General features: G+C 40.0%; 1 protein-coding gene across 3 annotated transcripts in view; it reads left to right on the top strand.

The window, feature by feature from the left end:
* Positions 1-22,813, top strand: part of Ccn (cellular communication network factor protein Ccn) — a 57,436-nt gene that overhangs the window by 20,381 nt on the left and 14,242 nt on the right. For 2 of the 3 annotated variants that reach the window (XM_002046774.4, XM_015175372.3), the window contains exons 2-6: positions 9,779-9,874; positions 15,058-15,153; positions 15,245-15,266; positions 20,408-20,487; positions 21,565-21,709. In XM_002046774.4, coding sequence (XP_002046810.2) covers positions 15,061-15,153; positions 15,245-15,266; positions 20,408-20,487; positions 21,565-21,709 — 340 coding nt within the window. In that variant the 5' untranslated portion in view covers positions 9,779-9,874; positions 15,058-15,060. Of the gene's footprint in view, positions 1-8,782; positions 8,802-9,778; positions 9,875-15,057; positions 15,154-15,244; positions 15,267-20,407; positions 20,488-21,564; positions 21,710-22,813 lie in introns of those variants that run through there. The other variant, XM_032434296.2, reaches the window with a different exon arrangement.

Genomic DNA, 22,813 nt, shown 5'->3' with positions numbered 1-22,813 from the left:
GAATGCCGTCTTATACCCTTGTTAAGAGTATTATATTTAGTTATAAAACGCACTCTAATATACGCATTTTGACCTTCTGAAATTTGCCTCCCTCTCTCTCTCTCTCTCTCTTCTTCTCTCTTTCTCTCTCTCTCTTCATACCCAAACTGTATGATATTATATAGTTCGAAAATAAAAGTATAAAGCGTATTTTGAAGAGCTTCACAAGCGTATTTAATCTTCAGCATGCCATAAAGATGGCTATTTTCTTCTGTTTTAAGTTAGTTAAAAAGCCAAATTTCTTGACCAAAATTGTTAACATAGAGATTAACCAAAGTAGACCCAAAATGAGCTACATACCTTAAACCGGCGGCTGGGAAATTAAATTGTGCAGAAAACTGACTAAAATGCAGCCAACTTGAACGGCAAAAACATGTTAAGTATTTCCGAGTCGCAAACGAAAAACAAATGGTAGCTCTATAATCATCATCATCAGCGCTGATGAAGCTCGTCTGGCAGCCAACTGGCGAGTGGGGGAAAGAGAGGGTGGAGGGAAGAGTGGCCCAAATGTTGTAAAGTGTCATTTTGCGGTTGTTGAAGGGAAGACCTTGGATAATATTACATAGATGCCTGAGTAATGATCTGGTGAGCGAAAGTCTGGTTGTCCTGTGACTGGTTAAATGATGTGTGTGCGAATCCTTTTAATATGCTTAACACATTTTTCGTATTATACGTGTGTGTGTGTGTGCGAGTGTGTCTGTGTGTGTGGCATGTAGCATGTGGCCTCGTTGCACCTGTGACGCATGTCGCCAGTTGGGCACGTTGAACAAAAGCCACAATTACAACAAAATACTTGTGAACTACTCGCACAAGGTCGTTTATTTTTGTTGCTGTTGCTTTGCATGCTAATTAAAAATTAAAATATCCACTAAAACAAAAACGAAAAAATGGAAGGCAACTTGTGATTCATTAGGCTGGCAGGCGGTGCCAGTGAATAATAAATAAACTCGCTGGCTAATTAAGTGAGGAAGCGTTTCTCTCCCACCCAATTCAATTCTCTGTCCTTTTCTGGCTGCCTGCACAGGATATTATACGCTTGTAATTTAAATGGCACACGTGGCCCGCGTCCTGTGAGAATGTTGAACCTCATTGCGGGCCATTTGGCTGGAAATGCAATCGATAATAAGCCGGAGCCGGCACAGCCATGTAAATTAACTATGACTATGCTCGGCTAGACAAAGAAAGAGAGAGGTGGAGAAGAGAGAGCGACAGGAGGGAGACAAAGCGGGAATGAGCGCAACCATGTGAGGCTTTGGCTGCGGCTGGCCCGCCGTCCTACATGTTTCCTGCCACATAAACTGTTCAGTTTTTCATGCTAAAAAATTAATGATAATTTATAAAATTACTTAACATAATGCATATTTGAGTGAGTGACTGCATTGTGCGCGATAATATATTTATATAAATTTAATTAAATTGGAAGCATAACGAACACAGGAATTTGGCTAGCTAGCCGAAAGGATTATACATATGCATACAAATTATGCTAAAGTATCAAATGATATTTAATTATATAAAAAATTACATTTATAAATTTCAATTGATATATTCTGAATGCATAAGCAGCTGAGTGCTACCCAGGAATAAGCCAGCATTCATTTTAACAATTGAAAGCCAACCTTCAGCTTGAATGACTCGCAGTGAATACAGCAGGTGCTCAACATGCCACAAAGCTGAATAGCTGAGCATATTAAATCCTGGTTAAAGTTTGGCGTTTAGGATTTGAAGCAAGAACAATGGCTAGGCGTTTGGGGAGTGCTCACAATTCACAATTACAATTATTTTTCTAGTTTCGTTGAGGGCGACGCATAAAAATCGCAGCTGTCAGTTCAAAAAGCCAAAAACTTCAGTAGCAGCATCAATTTTCCACACGCCAGCGAATTTTCGCCGCAGGAGCACACACACACACACACCCACACACACGCATACAGAAGGAGCTGCGAACGCAATTTTCACGTGCAAACTTTGCGCAACAGAAAAAACAACTACAAAAACAAAGCCAATAAAGCGAGTGTAAAATGGCATCAATTGCACTAAAACGAATATTAAATACGCTCTAAATTATTGAAAAATTATGAAAATAGATATCGAACACCCCAAATATTTGGTAATAATCAAATAAGTAATTGAATTTGCATATTTGTTTAGAATAAATATCAATTTAAAAGCACGCTTTAAGCCGGGCTTCTGTTAGCTGACAAGCTGCATGAACAGTTCGTTAAGCCCTTCGTTTCTCTCATAGAGCATCGTAAAACAAGTGTAGCGACGTGGCACGGCATAAGTTGCCGCAAATAAAGTAAGTTGCACACTTTTATTTTGTGCGTTACCAAAAGCACAGCGTATGGCTGTCAGAAGGGGTGGGTGCTGGCAGGGAGTGTGCGGCTGCCAGCTAATCTCAACAAACAAAGCGTGAAACTAACAATTCTGCAAATACAGACTAACCGCACGCGCACCCACAGACATGGCCAAGTAAAAGAATGAGCCGCAGAGCGGCTGGGAAAGCGGGTTGGTAAGGACCGAAAACTTGGTCTGGCGTTAGTAAGAGACAGGAGATAGGAGGGCTATATAGGGGACAGAGTGAGAGGGCGAGCAAGAGAGAAAAGCGAGAATGAAACTTTATTTTCAAGTCAGACATCGAATTTATTTTCATGTCATCAGCGCGTTAAGCACAAAAGTGTTCCTATATGTGCATATATACATATATATATATATATCTGTATCTATATGCAGAGCTTCCTTGTGTTTAAGGAAAGCGCGTCTAGCTGTCGGAGTTGGCATTAAATTGGCAGAACTTGCTAATTTGCTTTTGGTTGGCGTTCGCTTTGCGCATTTTGCACGCCAATTGGTTGCAACTAGGCGTATACATAATGCGCGAGTGTTTAAGCAAATTAAGCATACGCAGCGTGGAACTTAAACAAAACTGAAGAGTCACATTAAACACAGACAGGAAGTGAGAGAGTGAGAGAAAGCAGAGAGGGAGGGAGTGTCGAAAGTGTATAGGGCCAAGCCGGAAAGCAACAAGCGGCTCAGGATATGCGACAGAGGCGCCCAACCCAGCAACAAGCTAAGCTCTAATTTTCTCACGTACTTGTAAATTTTGCGGAAAACCGCAACAAATTCACTTATAAAAGTAATCTAGAAAACGCGTACAAAACAGGAAGCACGCAAAAGGCCAGAGCAAATGAAAAAAAAAAAACAGAGATGTTTAAAATGCTCAAAAGAAAACGGCTGAAAACTCGGTGGGTAAAGAATTGCGTTTGCGACACGGCGACAACTTTGCGTTTTATGTCGCCCTATAAAAGCCATGGCCAAGTGGTCGACGGAGGCTGCCTGGCCCGGACTGGAACAAGGGCTGAGGCTGGGGCTGCGTGCCAAGACCGGCGCAAAAAGGACTTAAAGCAGCCGACACTTTATCGCAGATTTAAAATTAAATGAATGTAAGCACATTAAATGCCCGACACTGTGTGCTGAATTTAGCTGGAAAAATGCTCGCCCAAGCAGGGAAAAAGTTTACAACTCAAAGTTAGTTTATGCCAACAACAAAGAGTTAATTAATCAGCAATTTGTTAAGACGCAGTTAATATAATCGCATGCTCCGGGGCTTTACATCAGGCTTAAAGTTCTGCGCTGCATCGGATTTAATTTCATTGCGTGCAAAATATGTAGTGAGAAACTTTTAATAGAAGAAAAATGACTGTTTACTTTTATTTCAGCTACCCCTGCACTCCCATAACACGCAGACAATGTTAAACGAAGCAACCATTCCCCTCAACCTCTATAGAAATCCCCAATCATAATCTCGCATCATTACGCCCAGGCGGACGCCATCCCCAGCCAAGTCCCGCACTCAACTGCCAATTAGGCGCAAAACTTGTCACTTTCACCCAGATCAGCTCTTAAACAGTTCGTTTTGATATCCTCTACACATTAAATGGATAAGAGGGGTTTCCAATAAAGTTGTATTAAGTAGTTTATGCTGGATAAATACTTTTGTGGCTTTATAGGGCGTCGATCTCAGAGACTATTAAAGCTCTGAGACTTTAGTTCGGTATAATCGATTTATTTAACAAAAAAATATGCTCAATCGTCAATTTTTAGACAATAATTTGAATTTTCAACTGCCCAACTGCACTGAAAATATTGGAAGCTGTAAACATTTTCATAGGCAAGATGCGGGCTAAATGGAAGATCTGCCCAGAATTGTGGCAAACGCCACAATTAATTATACTTTGGGGTGGGATCTGCCCTAAACTTACTTAAATTTTGGTTCTTAGCAAAGAAATAATATTAGAATTCCTAGCTTGAACCGGCTCGTTCCGAAGCCGCTTTGCAGACTTAACATTAATACCCTATCTAGACAAAAACTTTACTAAGAATAAAATAACAAAAGCGGAAGTTGTGCAAAAAGCTTCCGTAGATATGAACCCATGAATACATTAAGGAAAATCTGAAAATAAGAGTCAAGAAAGAGCTTTATTATGCCTCCCATAGGCACTTTTATAGACTGGCTGCACAAAAGTCAGATCAATTTTTTTTGTAGCAAAGCAAATTCAAAGAGCAGCAAAAAAGTTTTAATGCAACTCACACAAAGCAAAGGAAGTTCAAGCATAGTTTAAATGATCAAAATTGTGGCACAACAAAAGTTGCTGGCCAAACAAATGAGCTGAATGTGAGGGGGAGGGGACAGGACAGCGGGACAATTGGGGCGCGCCCCCAGCTATGTGTCAGATTTAGAAGGACCTTCATCATTTTACATTGAGCCATGTTTATGATTGTTATTAGCAGGCGGCAAAGTTTCGGCGACGCTTTTAATAAACTTTCTGGCCTGGCATTGCAATGAGTTTATGCAAATTGTACACAAATACAAGTAGGGTGTTGCCCGAGGCGAACGGCAATAACAACAAATTTCAATTATGCCATAAAATCTATTTAGGTGTATAAATATTTGGAAAATTTGTGTACGCCACAAAAGTTGGTCGTCTCCGGCGTTGTGTTGGCGTGTAATTTACAGATTTTCTCGTTAAGATTACGCCAAAAGTTGGCGCTATTGTCGTGCCGGCTCTCGACATTGACGCATAATTGGCAGCAACATGAAAAGTCAATAAACGAATCAAAACAACAAACGGTTACGCCAACTCGAACGCACACAGCAACACGGCTTCGCCATGTTGGACATGTTGTAAAATAAATTTTGTGTCGAAAGGCCCGAAAGTTGAAGCTCATAAAATTGTTTTGTATTGTAAAACGTAATTAGAATTGGGGCTATGTACATTTCACTAAATTTGATTTCAATTAGAAAGCATAAATGGCCCTGCTGTGAAGACCTCAGGGTCAAGCTCTCCAGCAACCAACTATACAGATATGCCCCTCGGGTTCATTAACTAAATGAAGTGTGTTCGTGTGCCAGGCCAGCACAAAAGTTGGCTCAAACATGCGAAAACACTTGACGTAGCTTATGTCCTGGAGTCAGGACTTGTCCGTTATGCGAAAGTTTATTTAATGTTGCCTACTTTGAAGCACTGCAAATAATCAAGTATACGCCTAGTGTGCATTAAGTGCTGTTTGCTAACTCTTCTTTCGTATTACTAGCTCAATTTACTTAATTAATAAAAATGCCCAAATGAATGAGCCCACGCAAATAACATGAAATTGTACGTCAGCTTGATTCAGTTGTGGCTCGAAGCGTACAGAGTACATGAATTAGATTAGATGTGAGGGGCAGATATGTGGGTGTAAATATAATGCTATATAATTACAGGAACATAATATGTAAAGAGAAAACCGGAGTTATATTGCTATGTACATTTTCGACCAGTTTTCATACTTTATGTTAGTATTAAAGTCCATGTCGCCTAAACTTTTTAATAACTCGCCCGATGCGTTGCAAGTTAAAAAAAAAGTAATTTAAAAATCGCTCCTCTATGCGATTCTCATGACTACAAGGAAGCCTGACAGGGTTTCATGCTTTCCACATGTGCTAGATTGAAAAGTTCTGTTGACATTTTAATAAACATTATATTTATTTTATTTATTCTCCTACACAATAAAACTTGCTTTCCCGTCTACTTAAATAAAAATTCGTCTGCATATGTGTATTTTTTGAATACATATCTATTTATGTTGAAATATACAAATGTATATCTGAAGGCAATTCAGCTACTAATATATATACTTATTATGCTCAAGTAATGCCTTTTTACTTTAGCCAATGAAGGCAATGAAGGCAGCTGGCAATTTTGTTTTGATCCCAATCCCTGCGATATGTACGCCTTACATTGACTCGGGCGCATCAAAAACACGTTTGCCCATGTACCACACATGGATCTGAAGTGCCTTGCCCATTTACTTTATTGATTACAGATTTTGCTTGCCATTGATTGAAGCTCAAGTGTGCAGAGGCGGCAAAACAAAGAAGTAGAAACAATTTGGCTGTTTTGTTATTGGAAATCGAGCAAAGCCGGCAACGTAGGCAGCTATGCAAACTGCCACAATATCCCGTTGTCTATGCTCCGATTCGAGCCACAAAACGAAGCAGAGCTGCCTACGGCCAATTTCTGTTGATTAGAGTAACTGCTGGGGCTTTTGTTATTGTAAGTGCGCACTCCATATTAAATGACCACAAATTGCATAAATACATTTTCAATATACGCTTGTGTCTCAATATGAAATTGATATATATATATATATGTGTCTATCTGAAAATAAATAAGTGCGGGGCAAACCTTCATAATTTATGTAGTTTATCACATGCTTATTTTTTTTTTGCTGCTTGTTGTTGTCAGCTCGGGCAGGCCGGTTGAAAGCCAATGCCGGCGCATTTGTGTCAATTTAAATTTATGTAAACATAAAATGGCCAACCAAATGTCCTGCGAGCTGCTGCACGGCTGGGTATCACATATTTCATATAAATATTTTGCCTTATTTTTTGCGCCTTTTTTTTATTATTTTTTATATATATGATTTAATGCGTGCGGCACGCCATGACGTTCACTTAGGCATGGACACAATAAAAATGTTGCCACAACAACAGTAACAGCAGCAGCAGGACACGCTCGCCTCTTGCGCACTTTTGACATTTCATTATCCTGTTAAGTATTCAAAAGTCAACCAAGCAGCCAGCCCCAGCACACAGACGCACAAATTGTGGCCGCTCCCCGGCCCGTTGCCTGTGTCTGTCCGTGTCTGTCCTCCTTCCCCCTGGACACGCCCCCGCTGTTGTCATTCGGCTGCGTAGCCAGCTTATCATTTATGCCGAGCGCGTACTTTTGGCTTTTACCCCGCAGACCATGCCTCCTACCGGCGCGTTCCGTGCTGCCCATTGTTGTATTGCCGTTTGTTTTGTCTGCCCGTAATGTCATGCGGAATTGCCTTTGTGTCCTTGGCGTTTATGACATTATATTTGTGTGTTATGCTTGTGTGTGTGCATGCGTGCGTGTGTGTGTGTATAAATTACATTACACAACAAGCAATATAACAAACGATAACAAACACCTTGCCAAGAAAATATAAAAATAAACAAAACAGTCAAGCAAAAAACAATATAATAAAAATGTTTTTTGGCCCTTCGATTTCGCTCAGGCCTGCTTTATGTTATGTAATTTGCTTATGACATGGCTAATGACAGTCATTGCCTCCTGTTCAAGGACCTTATTTTTATTTTTTGGAGGGTCAGAGAATGTGGCTTCAGCTGCTGTCAGTTGCTGTGTCTGATATTGCAGTTGCCCGCTGCATTTAGCTGACAAAAATGTCGAAGCATTTCCAATGGCAACTTTTAGTATTTTACCATTTCGATTTTCAACCAATTCCAATTTTAGTTTTCATTTTGTGTTCAGCCCAGCGCACGTGCTTCCCGTGTGCTCTTGAGTCTGAATGTCGGGTTCATTGGCAAATTTCCTGTGTATTTGCTATCGATTGATTAAAATTGCGAAATGCACAACACAAGTGATGGCAATAAGGATATAAGCCAAGCGTTCGACACAAATGCTATTTGCAGTGTGAACCCCTTTTACAATGTTCAACAATAAATAAAGATGTCTCTGGCCACAAGCTAAGCGGGGGCTAGTTTGGGTTAGTCTGGCTTGTAGGTGCATCTGTCTACATAATCGTTTCGTTTTCTGTTTATGTATGGATGCAAAATCTGCAATGAGTACCAAATGCGCGTATGAATGGGGTTGGCTTTTATATGAGTACGATAGAGTAGTCTCTTGAAATGCTTATAGTTGTAAATGAGTGTTCATAGACAAGTGAAAATTATAGCCTTGGGTCCGGAAGCGTTGAGTAGTTTTGCAAAATGTCGATGATTATAATTGAAATGTCAGAAGGGATCTGAAAGATTTCATGATTTTTCTCGGGCTGGTATATTCCATATTCTATCCTTGTTATTTTTTCGACCAGTCTAAGGAGACTAGAAATATGTCGATGATTTTAAATAAAAAGTATTTTGTACGAAAAGAAAAGTGTGTGTATGTATGTATGTATGTATGTGTGTGTGTGTGTGTGTGTGTGTGTGTGTGTGTGTGTGGGCATGTGTGTAAGTGTATGCATGCATGTATGTACGCATTTATGTATATGTATTCATTACAACGCAGACCAAGCTTATTTATCGCTGTGCTGCAAAATTAAAAAAACGAATTTCTGCCAAGTGCTCTACTCCTCGATTCTCAAGAATTCAAGTAGGCCCTGCAGTTTTTCATGCTAAACTAGTGCTCCAGCGGCCTTTGGAGGAGCAACTGGTGGAGGTGGAGCAGGAGGCGGTGGAGGAGGTAAGTTGGTTTGTATGTATGTAGATGTATGTATGTAGATGTATGTATGTAGATGTATGTATGTAGATGTATGTATGTAGATGTATGTATGTAGATGTATGTATGTAGATGTATGTATGTAGATGTATGTATGTATGTATGTATGTATGTATGTATGTATGTATGTATGTATGTATGTATGTATGTATGTAGATGTATGTATGTATGAATGTATGTATGTATGAATGTATGTATGTATGTATGTATGTATGTATGTATGTATGTATGTATGTATGTATGTATGTATGTATGTATGTATGTATGTATGTATGTATGTATGTATGTATGTATGTATGTATGTATGTATGTATGTATGTATGTATGTATGTATGTATGTATGTATGTATGTATGGATGTATGTATGTATGTATGTAGGTATGTATGTATGTATGAATGTGTGTGTATGTATGTGTGTATGTATGTATGTGTGTATTCCCTCAACGTTTTTTGCGATTTTTTCACACATTTAAGTAAAACTTCCCGAAATCTCGTCCCACAATCAAAATTTCATAACGAACATTCAACGAACTGCTTGCACAATCATGTTAGATAGGTTAGATAGCTTGCATTGCCTAGTGTGTATTCTAGTCTTATGTTTAAAAGTGTTCGTTTGGGTTGTCTCTTTGTTTATGAATATGATTGAGTAATCTTAAGAAAAAAGAAAATACTGCATATCGAGCGGGATGCACCTTGTTAACTTGCCTTTACTGCCTCGGTTAGACGACATATCTATTGAGGACTCCATCGTTTCTTAAAATGATTGAATTTACCAAGTATCCGCTGCTTATTGATTTATCTGCAATCTCAAGTGCTAGAATCTGCAACTCTGTATCTGTTTAAGCATCTTAAAAGCAATCACTGCCAACGAGCTGTCTGGCATACATATAAGTTTTAAATCCTTTTATTTTTACCTATATTTATTTTTTTTTTTTTTGCAGACAACACCTTAGCTGGCAGGCAAGTAGTCACCTAGTCGCCGAGTCACCGCATCTTCGAGTCAGCCTTGGAGCAGCCAATGCAACCAACACAGACACGTGAGTATACGGCAGTTATCAAAGACTGCACAGGTACAGATATGTATATGTCTGTGTGCATGTGAGTGTGTATGTGTATGTGCATGTGTATCGGCACTATATATCTTGGACATGTGTTGACCATCAACTTATGCAATCAACCATTTGGCTCTGGCCAGGCAAACGGCAGACCGTTTGGGTGCTATGTAAACTAGAGACGTGAAGGACTAGCAGGATGCGGGGGTGCCCTGATGGTGACGACTAGGACGGGCTCCGACCACGACGACAAATGTTTATTTAAGCATAAAGCCACGTACTCTGCAATCACACAGCTATACACCCACACACACACACACACACATACAGACAAACTAGGGGCACATATGTGTCTGTAGGTGTGTGTGCGTGTGTTTATGTACTTAGGCGCAGCTGTACTTGGAGACTACGTCTGGTAATTACATACAGCATGTGAGTTCAACACACATTCTTTTTGGCCCAAACCGTCCCCTGCTCGCCCTCCCCTTCGACTGGGGCTGCTGCATAAATATTTGTTTTAACCTTTTTACCCTTTTGTGGCCAATGGCTTTGTATTTGCTTTTGGTTTTATGGCAGCGGCTGTGTCACTATTTCATTTCGATTTAAACAAACTTTGCCACGCTCTTTGCTGATTTTGTGCCCCTAATTTATTTATTTGCGATCCTGCTGATATTTAGTAATTGAGTTTTTCTTTCTTTTTTGTTGCTCTTAATGCTGATGAGGGTTCTGGCTAGATGGGTGCAAAGTGTTGCACACATCTCTCGTAGACTCGGCACGTTTCACAACAAATGTGACTCAGTTGCCCTGCTTAAGGATATTTATGTGGACAGCGTGTGCGACAGCACCAGGAGCAACAGCCACAGCAGCCGAAGCTGGCTGAAAGGATACTCCTGCCACGGGTTAATACAATAAACTTTGAATAAAAGTGTCTCCCTGGGGGCAACTCGATGTCGTTGCCATGCTTCAGCCCGTGTCGTCGTCTGTTTAGACTTTTTGTCTTAATTTATCGTTATGAATGAATCACTTTGTGCCATTTGGCGGCTGCCCGGGAACCATTGTGTCTATGTATGTTTGCCAGCACGTATCCAGGATGTGCTCGCACTTTTGACTTAATTTGATTTGATCAAATGAATTTCAATTAAACAGAAATAAAATTTATGCGCCGACAACAGCTCTAAACTTCAAACTGCAGAGCTGAATGAAGACAAATGCGATCGCCAAATAGGTTACTCAAGCATTTAAGAGCTGCTGAATAGCTGAGAAATTGACTACTTATCAGTGTCCATAGAAATTGTCTTCATTTGCGCCTGAATCAAATTTCTATTTATTTTCATTTCGCTATTGATTTCATGTCATATTTTTCCTATTTTTTCTGAAGGATTTAGGCCTGAACAGACAACGCTGATTGTTTGACTGCTCATCATTCATAAGGTGAATGTGTGGGTGGGCGAATGTGGGTGGGTGTGTATTTATGAGTATGTTATAATGCAACGTCGGCGCTTATTATTCCAAACACACACACACACACACACACACACACACACACATACATTCACACGGAGCGAATGTGAACGGCCGCTGTCAACAATGACAACGGTTGATAACAACTCGATAGAATGCCGACGACAATGCTGACACATCGAAAGATTGTCATTTCATCAATTATTCAACAACACGCAAATCAACAACAACAACAACTACAACAAAATGCTCAGCCGGCAACAATCCAAGAGTCATCGTCAGTGCAAACAGCTCCTCTAATGGCAGGCAGCGCCAACATTGCAGCACCTACTCCCAGGAATCGCAGAGATCCAAATATTAAGTGATACAATTTGTATTTGGAACGTTTGCCGCAGGCAACCAATGAATAACAGGCCAGGAAGAGGTTGGAGCATAACAAGAGAAAAAAAAAATGGAAAAAAATAACCTCATCGACATGAATATCTGAGTGTTTTTATTTATGACTGTGCGTCAATATTCCGGCCTGGCCGGATTGCCGGAATAGGGGGAATGGGCCATGCTCTATGACACAACTACAGCAGAAATCAATCAATTCAGCGCCCCAGCACCGAAACCGTAAAAACTAAGAGCCGATCAGCTTAGCGAAGTGCTGAGTAACAAGCGTTGCGAGTATCAAGTGGGAAGCTATAAATCGATGCTTGACATGGTTAAGTGCTTGTGCTTAACAATGGCTAAGCTGCCCAAAGTGGAGCTTAGGCCTTGTTGCTGCCAGTTACTGATAAGGCGTAAACATCTCGAGTTTATGACATCACAGTCATAATTCGCATAACTATTGAAATAAACCTGTGCCTAGTTATTGACGGTAACGTTGTCCCGTTTTGCAGTTATTGCAATCAATAGGGTTTGGGGCTATCGATAGTTTTCCAAGGCATTGCGATCAGATAAAGAAGATGGTCGATTTTGACGACTATCGACAATTTCGATATATCAAGAGCGCCTGTAAGCACTCATAAAATTGTAGTTAATTCCTAGCCAGCACTGTTTCCAAAAATAAACCACAGCTTTGCCAAAATTTATTATAGTGTGCCTCCCATTAATATCTGAATTCCGTGATAGCCCATTTAAATAACCGTTCAGCCGTCTTTAGGCAAGCTTTAATCTTAATAGGAATTATTAGTAGCTAATGCTTGCCATTTGGGTTGGCCCATGCAAAAACAAGAAGATTAATTGTTTGTTTATACAAAACGGTTGATATCATTAATTTTATGCAGCCTAGCAAAAACATATTCGGTGCGGGCAGACTTTGTCGGGATCTTTGCTGTCGCAGACATTAATCACTTTATGGACTTTAAATGGGGCCATCAAATGAAATCTTTTTTCAACAACTTTTCAACTTTGTTATGCCATAATCATGCTTGAATTATGCATGCTCAACCAGATTGGCAGGTGGGCCGGTCTTAGTCATAGATGTTCATTAATTTTCATGAACTTGCAGTAGTGCAGCTTCCTGAATTATTATTCTTTGCGCATCCTTTGAGTCGACAGTTTTGAAGGCTTTCAGTTTTCATTTCCGAAATGACACACAATATTTTGCTGTTGTTGTTGTTTTTGTTTGATTTTGTCATGTTCTCCTGGGGCCCAGGATACTGAGCAGTGTTGATGAATTTCCCTCTTCATCATAATTATAAGCACCCGGCGGAGAGACAACAGTTGGTTTTTTAGTTTTTAGTATACCCTGTTAGAAATACGAAAAGCAGTATGTTCGGCTTGTGACACCTTGATTTGTGAGCTAGAGACATTTTATTTACTGGCGTGTAGAGCTCATAATCATCTCAAGACTCTACCTAGTATGTGATTGCAACTTCCATTCACAAGCTTTTACAGAGTATTCAGAAGTTGGGAGTTGCTGTTCACATTCCAATTTGTTGGTGTTCTAAGCACTAGACCCATTCAAAATAGATAAAAGATAAAAAACTTTTTTGCAAGTGTATAGAGTAGGTAAAAGGAAGCGTCTCCGACACCATAATATGTATGTGGTCTAATCTAGACATGCCACTCTATCTTTCCCTTGCCAGTCCGTCTTGGAAAACTCGGGTACAGCAAAAGCAAAAACACTTGAAGTATGTTCATTTTAACCGTATGCATAACTCTGATATTCTAAGAGATCTATACACTACAACCGATATTAGATGTCTCAACCTATTCTCCCAATAATTGGAAGTAAACTTTTTTAAACACCCAAGTCAATCAAGATTGTTTTCTTATACACAGTGTGAAGTAAAGGGAAGGAAGCAAAACAGCAATCGAAGTAAGGGCAGCTTGACGATGGGTTCAGGGTATCTCCTGGTCGTCTACACCCGGCTAGAGCTCTCTCACTTCTTTTTGTTGTGCTTCCTATCCCGTATATGTGGCATAATATGCTGTCCCACTTTGTGTTGCATAAAAGTTGCTCCTCTTTGTGTGTAGCTGCAATTAAAAGTGTCAATGACAATGTTGCCTCTGTTCTCGCTGTTGTTGCCGTTGTTGTTGCCGTTGTACTTGGTGTTCGGCTCGTTAGCTTTTATTATTGTTGGCAGTGCCATCGTTATGGCCATTGCCGTCGTCTCCATCGCTCATTGTAATTACGATAATTACGACAAGGACTGAAAATGCAGCTCCTTGCATTGCACCTTAATGAAGCAAAATTCAATCCATTCAGATTCCAGCGTGTCCTCGAATCGTGCCCAGGTCCAGTGTGTGCTCCCCGGTTACACTGTTCGGCAGCCCCCGCCCCTGTTTATCCACTTAGCGTCACACGACATTGCGTCGTTAATTGAAAACTGGCGCATTAAGCGAAAGTTGCCCTCGTTCCCCCGCATGCCAGCCAGCCATGCCCAGGCAAAGCCTACTTGCTTTTATAATTTCTGCTTTTTAATTTTTCACATTGTAATGCCCGCGCGCTGGCATATTTATTTATTAAAATTTAATTAAATACCTTTTAAGATTCTTGCACATGACTGCAAAATATTTTTAATGAGTTTTCGCTTTTGTGCGTGTAAAATATACAAAAGTTCCTCCATGTGCAACATATCGCAATGTTCGTTAAACCACTTACAAACAAATTAAGCATACGTTATTTATGGCGACACTTTTGGATACATAAGTACATCCAGAATATATCATTTTCTATAAACTCATGGATAGGAAATAATATTGGCAATTGCATATTTAAGTCCTTTATTTCATTCTTTGTTTTCTTTATTTGTGTCTATATAAAAAATAATTATTTAAGCTAGTTAAATTTATTTCTCATGCTTTTTTGTTTGCTGTTTAATTTAGGCATTCAGTTTTATCAGGTTGTCCTTGCTACCTCGCCTTTATGGCTAAAACAGAAGCGAGCTCTTGTGAGGCAACAAAAGATAACTTTTTCGTAAAAGCACAATAATAATAAATAATAAAGACTTGGCCTGGACTGTGCTGGTTGCAAGCACGAAAGAGCCTAAAAGAGAACTCAAACGAAAATGCAAAATATATACCAAACGCTATCCGTAGACCTTGTTCTATAGACGTAAACATTAGCCGTAGCCAAAACCCCGGCCAGACATTGAATTGACCTTAATAAAGTCGACGGCTGTGGGGGCTGTGGTTGCTCTTGTCTGTTGTCGACCTTTTTCATTCGGCCGCTAACCTAACCACGCCCTGTTTCCACCTTTTTTTCTTGCTTTCAGAAAATGCTGATACTGCTGCCGTTGCTGAGTATATTTGGTAATAGTCTCATTGCTGGAGTCGGGGCGAATCTGAGCTTGGGCTTTCAGGTCATCAGAGTGAGTTATGCAGACATACAAATAAATAAAATAGATGTATTTATGAATTATATTACTTAAATTCTATTCTCTCTAATTGTGCATACTAAAGCTGCCAAGGCATATAAATCCCGGTAAGTCCATTTATGTATATATTTGTGTTTTCTTTTCATCAATTGAATCAGGCATTCAACTGACTTTAAGCTAAGCAAATCATCGGGCGAGTAGTGTCTCGCAATCAATTTGAAATGAATATTGAAAAAAATGCAAAATTACATTCACTTTGCGCTTCATTAATCAAAGGCACTTCGCCAGCCGCCACTTCAGATGTGCGTCTTCAAAATCAACCCAAAAATAATTTACTAAAGAAAAAAAAACTCGAAGACCAAAGTGCAACAAAAAATATACAGAACAAAAATAAGAAAATCATGGGGCAGACAGACAGACAGACAGAAAATTTCCCATTTAGGCAGCCATCAATTTTAAATATTTTTCGTGTTGTTAGCCAAATAAATATTCATTTTAAGGCGCAGAAAATGCCAAATAAAAAAACACCAAGAAACCAAATTGTACAAAAAACAAGTGAGGCCCCTTAGTTAAGAGTGCTCGACCCTGAACTTGGTTTTAACAACAACAACTGCTGCTCATGTTAGGATGGTGATGCAGGGAGTTGATTTGTATATACTATTCCAGAAGCTACACTTCAACTTTGGTTACTTAGCTCTTAAAGCTTATGAGATTTTTTGATCGATTAATTGGAAACGGGAAAACTAATCGATTATTGGACCAATGTTCAAGTCTTTAGCTCTTAAAGGTTCTGACAACGACTCGTAAAGACATACTAACAGACGCACGGACGGATGGATATGGCTAGATCGCCTCGGCTATTTATGCTGTTCAAGAATATATAAAAGCTTTTCAGGGCACAAATGTCTCCTTCTGCCTGTTACGTACACTTGAAGATAAACATTGTACCCCATTATACAACATTATACAACAAATGTTTAGCAGCAAAAGCAAAAGTAAAAGAAAGTTTTTGGCTCTCATTAATTTTACGTTTAAGAAGACTAAATATTCGAAATATTCCATACAGCGTTTAAATTATCAGATAAATCTTGTTTAATGAAAGTTAATATAATTATGTGTTATCTTAAACAAAAATCCAATCAATTGTTGCAGCTTTACTTAATGTTCAGCTGCAAAGCTCGAAATATGCTATGCACCATCAAAAAATACATCCTTTATAGTTTGTGTTTCAAGGCAAAAGAGAATTGAATTCCAATTTGCAAAACGAATGTTATTTTTTCGTAGCTAAATTTGCAAAAAGTTGCAGAAAACTCGTCTCAATACCCTTTGTGCTGGGCAGTAGGCTAATCCCAGCCAGTGCTGTCTTCTGGCTGCGGCAGCCAACTAACGAGCAAAGTGATTTTAATCGATTTATTTTATTATTTGTCGAATTGCTTCAAAAGAGTATACAAAAAAATGGAAGGAAAATAAAATTCATTCAACATGTTTGCCTGCTGCTTCACATGTTGTCGAGCAAAGCTTTTCAAAATTAAACAGCAGCACGAACTGTGCCAAAAACTTTTCGATTTGGGGTGTTACAACAAATACAACCAATTTTCCCTTCTGGCCATATCGCTGCATATGTTTTATGGGTGTGTGAATGCCGCATTCCCGCAGCCCCGCACCTCTGCACCCGTCCCAAGCTCCACACTCCACGCTGCAGTTAAAAGCCAAAAGTTTTGAGTCAAATGCCAATACAGTTTGTACGTCCATGAGCTGCCGACGCCTGTTGTGGGTTCGTAGCTGTTGCTGGTATCAAAAACCCCGCAGCGCTCTTCACGTCCCTCCCTTTGTAGGTATGTGGGTGTTTTTCCTCTCTCTGTGTGTGTGTGTGTGTGGGAGTGTTGTGTGGGAGTGTACGAGTATGTGCCATGGGCGCATATCAATGCTCCACACGTTGTGCTGCCTGTGGCGCTCCCCGCTGCGCTGATGCATTGTCCAGGCAAAGCGGAACAAGTTTATTTAAACTGTAAAACTTGTTCTTTTTTTTTTTTATTTGGTTGTGTGACGGGGGTGGCGGGGGCGTGTTACTTGTGCAAAAGTTATCGAAACACGAAAAATGTGGAGCGTGTGCCCGTGTATGTGTATTCGTGTATGCGCTGACGAAATAAGCTCACAAAAAAATAAATTTACGAAAACGTGAGAAATTCTTGTTTAAACAACATACTAAAAGATTTACTGAAGCTGCAAAACGAAAAGATTTCTAGAATTTCTGCACACAGAATTAATTATTCAAATAAGCAAATGGTGCGAAAATAATAGAAAGTTGTGCTTAAGCCAACTTTAAAGAATGGCACAAATCCAATATAACGTCTGTGCCATTTTCTGCTTTATTTACTTTTTCAATTGGAATAAAACTCGGCTAAGCACATAGAACTTGTTTTTTTTCGACTTGCTAATATCGTGGCCCGGGCAAACAACATTGAGCACACAATTTGTAATAAAATTGCGCATACGCAGCGTTGTCCAAGGAGCCTTTTGAACGGGGACTTTATAGCAGTATCTCAGCTAGTGTGTATGTGTGTGTGTGTGTGAACGGGTGCACACTGGTCAGTGGGCACTCAAAACTTGTCGCCCACACGCTCGAGTGTTGTAAATCTTTGCACAAAATGAAACTTTATTTGGTCATGGTCATCAGCGACTTAAGTAAATCTAAAACTCTAAGTAAAACAAACACTACAGGCCCGGCATAAAGCAAATAAACTGTTCAAACGTGACCCCAAACCAGGCACCAGGCACAGGCCAAGCCGAAGACATGTGATGATGACCCCAAACAGTTGTTGGACAGCGAGCGCACAAAAATATGCTACACTTTTTGCCGCCTCTCTCAGGACACGGCCAATGGGTGACAGGACTTGGGCTTGTCGCAAGGTAAACAATAACAAAGAACGAGTACATTACGGAATACAAAAAAAAAAAAGAAGAAGGGAAAACGACAAGTATAATGCATAACATGAAGTTATAGCTAGGATAAGTCGGCCCACACACTCACAACTACAACGGAACGAAAAGGGGCAGGGCGATAGGACGACACACATAACTGCTTAAGTACACTCTAGCAAAGCGTAGACAGTCTTAAATGTTGACAGCTAACGTAGATAAAAGTGCTCACATTGCAATTCCTGTGTTCACTTCCGTCTTAAAGGCGGCCGTATACCCTGTAAACAGACATAGAACGTTTAATAGAGAGTGTTGATTTGGCTAAAGATTTGCTTGGTTTCACTTGAAGTTGAATTGTGTTAGGGCATCTTGAGTTGATCATGTGCTGCATTTTACTTCACTTTCTTTTTTGCTGTTCTGGTCGATTCGTTAAGGGTAAGCAGCGATTGCTAGTAAGGAGCAATGACACACTCACACACACACACACACATCGAACTTTACTTCCTGATATGTAAAGTGATGAATGTGGGTGTGTGTGTGTGTGTGTCTGTTAGACAGCTTTTGCTTAGGTGTCTGTGTGTCTTATGCCAGAGTACATTAAGAAGATTGCACTTTCGAAAATGACACAATTCACCACAAAGTAAAAGGTGTAAGGTGCAAGCCAAGGACAACGAGCACGTTTGCTGCTTGCATGCGCCAAAGGGAAGTGAACGACAGCTGGTGTCACTTCCGGCAACAGTAGCTGATGCTACCAGGCGAGTTTTCAATATATACAAATCTAATTGCTAATGGCATAAATATACGACCACGTGCTTATATTGTATTATATCACAAACAACGTGCAGTGGCAATTTTCGCATTTCACCATTGATGCCAAATGAATGATGATGCCACAGCGTGGGGCATATCCAGGCAGCGTATCTGGCTAACAGAGTCACGTTCTTGCCGAAATCAATTCACCAACATGCACAAGAAAAGTGGAAAATTGCCAGCGAGCACGTAGCCCTAAGTACCAGAAGGTGTGTGTGTTTGTGTGTGTGTATGGGTGGAGGTGTCTTTGTGTGTGTGTGTGTGGCGGCAGTTCTGTGTAACTGCGAAATTGCAAATATCCAATGACAAAACCAGAAAACCTCGAATAATTGTGATTGGCGGCTAGAAATATTTGTGTGTGTCGCACAGCAAAGTCAAACTCTTGCTGCCTAATGGCGGCTCATAAAGCACAACATTTGTCAGTATCAATTTTGATGAGGCACGACAATAACACACACGACATAAAGTCTATTGTTTGCTGTGTAAATATAGCACAGTATTGTAAGCCACACATTCATATATGTGTGAGCGCTGGCATGTAAAGAAAATTTATAACAGCAGCTCCCTTCATATTAATTGGTTTTTTTTTTATTTTCTTTTTCATTTGACATGTGTTGTAACGAGTCCAAGGGAAATGACAGTCGAGTGAATTGCTAATAAACAACTCGTGGCAGCGTAATTATGGCAATAACAACATTCAATTCCAAATGACTTTTAGGGGTTGCATATAGCAAAATAAATAACAGATTGCGGAGATTGCAAAAGAGAAGCTACACATTAAAAAGGAAATGGGAGTTGGGTATATCAGAGGCGGGCGTGCTCGTGACATGAGTACTCTATTTTACCATTGATTCAATAGATTATATAGTAGACCGATTTGATAGAGAATAGTGAAGCTCGACGATGCGTCTGGACAGTTTGGAAAGTCTAGATAAGATATTTTGAGAAAAACAATAGTTTACATTACAGAAACTAATTTATTGGACCGATTTTTTCTATAAACTATATCACATGGAAGTTCCATTCTTGTAAGATTTTGTTTACACATGTTAAAAAAAAAATAACAAAAAAATGTTTCAAACAAGTCTTGGCCAAAACAAATGCCAGCTGCTATATGATATGGTACTCCGATCTGGGCGATTCCCACAGAAACGCGGACTTAAAAATTGTGACTTAAGTTTGCATGTGTTCTCCTCCTAAGCGTTTAACATTTTGTGATCAAATTAAAATACCCTGTACATGGGTGCAGCAAAATCGAAAGGTCCTATTTTATGTCCTCTACCTATTAGCTATAAAGCCGCAAAACTCTAACAGAGGCATTCAATTCAATTTCTATAGCTATTTCGAGCTGGTTTTTGTGCTGATTTGATTTCTCTTTCTTTTTTGGTCTATAAAAAACGTGTTTCTTTTTTTTTTGGCTTTTTTTGATGCTGGACGACAACAATGGAAATGCCACTATGCCTGGTCCGGTGTCCTTTGCTGTCACTTCGGGTACTTCGGCTGGGATGTCCGCCTGCAGCCAATTGCAGCGTTGGAAACACGACATTCGTACATGGAGCCACGTTTAAATTGGATTGCAAGACCCAATGCGTTTGCGAGGTAAGTCGGGGGCATGTGTTTAGTCAGCTGCCACACAGACACAGTTGCGGTCAGAGTCAAATGCAGTTGCATTTAGCTGCGGTAGCTTTTGTTGTTGCTGGTGCTGCTGCTGCTGCTAAACCTGTGCCCCTTAGCTTCTTTTTTTTTGTAACTGCTGGCGCAGAATGAAAGGGATCTATTTTAATGTAACAAAAAGTTGATTTAATTAAAATGTTAAAACAAGGAGTCAAGTAGGAGATTCTAGTCGCCAGTAAGCCCCGCCCCATGCTACCTTTATAATATTGCAGCTTTCTTCTATTGCACAATTGTCCGATGGCCATAAATATGACACTTAGATAGCTGCAATTATGCGAGGAAATGTGAAAGCTATCCTGAAAGTGAATTGTTCTAAATCTATATACTTTACAAGAGTTTTTGAGTTGTGCCTAAAAATCGAAATCTGAAAATTAATTTTTTTTCGATTGGCATATCATATAAATAGAGAATAAATATATACTGAATGGGGCCCAGGATACTTCCTGCCTTGTAAAACACTTCTTGGCAATTTATTTACATTCATCCTTGGAATTCAATTTTGGCTCGGATTAATCGTAGGTGTCAAAGCACATGAATTGGACTTAAGCGCAATTATATGAAAAGTGTTGAAAGGAATGCGAAATCTGAGCTGAAGATATGTGTTGGCCACACGAAATCCCAGGCATTGCTTAATGGCCACACATTTGTCTGGAATGTGTGTGTGTGTGTGTGTGTGGAATTCACACCTCTTGCCAGCTGCGGCAGTTTATCATGACGCCCAGGCACATGCCTGGCAAGCCTCTCAAGCCGCAGACACAGTGCAACTTATGTCATGCAATTTTGAGCGAAGTATAACGAATAAAAGAGTATAAAGGGACAAAATGTTAATTGAACGCTGTACTTAGGGTATTAGGCAGCCGTTTATGCCGACCACCGGCGAGTATATTGCGTCCAGCCAATATATTCGCTATAATATGACTTTATTTCCGGCTAAAATAATAACAGCAGCAATTGTTTGGCTGGGCGCCCACATTTAATGTATTTTAATGCTCGCCTTTGCAGAATGGTCGCCATGCCTGCTCCACACTGTGCCCCAACGAGCAGCTGCCGGCGCCGGAGGATACGATTTCATGCAGATCGCCGCGTCTCGTCGAGGTGCCCGGCCACTGTTGCAAAATGTGGCTCTGTGAGAATCCAACAGCTGATGGTAAGTTGTGTTTGTTTGCGCTGCGCTTCCGTCGTCTCGGCCACAGCCGAAGACCCTGGTCCATGGCCTTGTTATTGTTTTATAAGTGTGTTTATGGTCGCAGCCGGCCACTGTGCTCGCCGTGCTGTCCGCGCTCTCCGTTCTGTTCCTGGTCCTCTGTCCTCTGTTAATGGCGCCCAGGGGCGGCAATTCTGCCAGCCATCAACGTCGCAGTCGTCCAGCGCACAACTTAATGCTGTTTAAGCGCCCAGCCAAAAGCGCAACGCATATTTATGAAGATGAATTATTCCATGACAAGGCAACAGTCGGTTTCCAGCTGAAGCCCGAGCTGTTGCTGCTGCTGCTGCTGTTGTTGTTGTTGTTTTTGTTGTTGCTGGAGCTCGAGGCAATGGACAGCAGCAGCATAATTACTTACACAAGGATTAAGTGTTAATTAAACGCGCAAAAATGCAATAAATAAACAAGATTATTAAGCGCTCTTAAGAGCCCCTTACTCGAAACGGTCTTTACGCCTTTAGCAAACGCTTTGTTTGTTCATTAGCTGTATTAATATATATCTACCTATATATATGTATATATACTAGCGGGCATAACCCGTCCCGTGGTACGTATAATTTTCGCCAAAATTAATACTGCCAGATTAAGATGTCAAATTGATCAAGATGTCAAACCATGAGTAAAAAGCCAAACCTTATGAAAATCGGTTGAGTTTTGACCGAGTTATGGGGTGGGAAATTCGACCTATGTCTATATAAGATAAGAATAATGCTGCCGAAAGTAGAAAGGGGAAGTCGTGTTGTAACCAGTGAGAAAAACGGATGAAAATGCGAGGTCACAGGAAAAACCGGAGAGAAATTCGCGAGAAATGATTGAGGATATATTTCTTCTTTAAATAAATTAATAAAAAATTAAATAATTCAATAAACATTTTTTATTAAATAAAAAACAAAATAAATAAATTATATAAATCAAATAAATAAATATAAATAAGACAATACAGATATTGCTCAAATAACCGGAGCAATAGACTCTTGATTTTGTAAGATGTCTAAATAAATAAAAAATACTTTAGTACTCATTAAGTTCATAAATAAAGTAGAAACA

This window comes from Drosophila virilis, chromosome 3 (genome assembly GCF_030788295.1).
Source record: "Drosophila virilis strain 15010-1051.87 chromosome 3, Dvir_AGI_RSII-ME, whole genome shotgun sequence".
NCBI lineage: Eukaryota > Metazoa > Arthropoda > Insecta > Diptera > Drosophilidae > Drosophila > Drosophila virilis.
The sequence above is the reverse complement of the archived record's forward strand: the minus strand, read 5'-3'. Positions and strand labels throughout refer to the sequence as shown.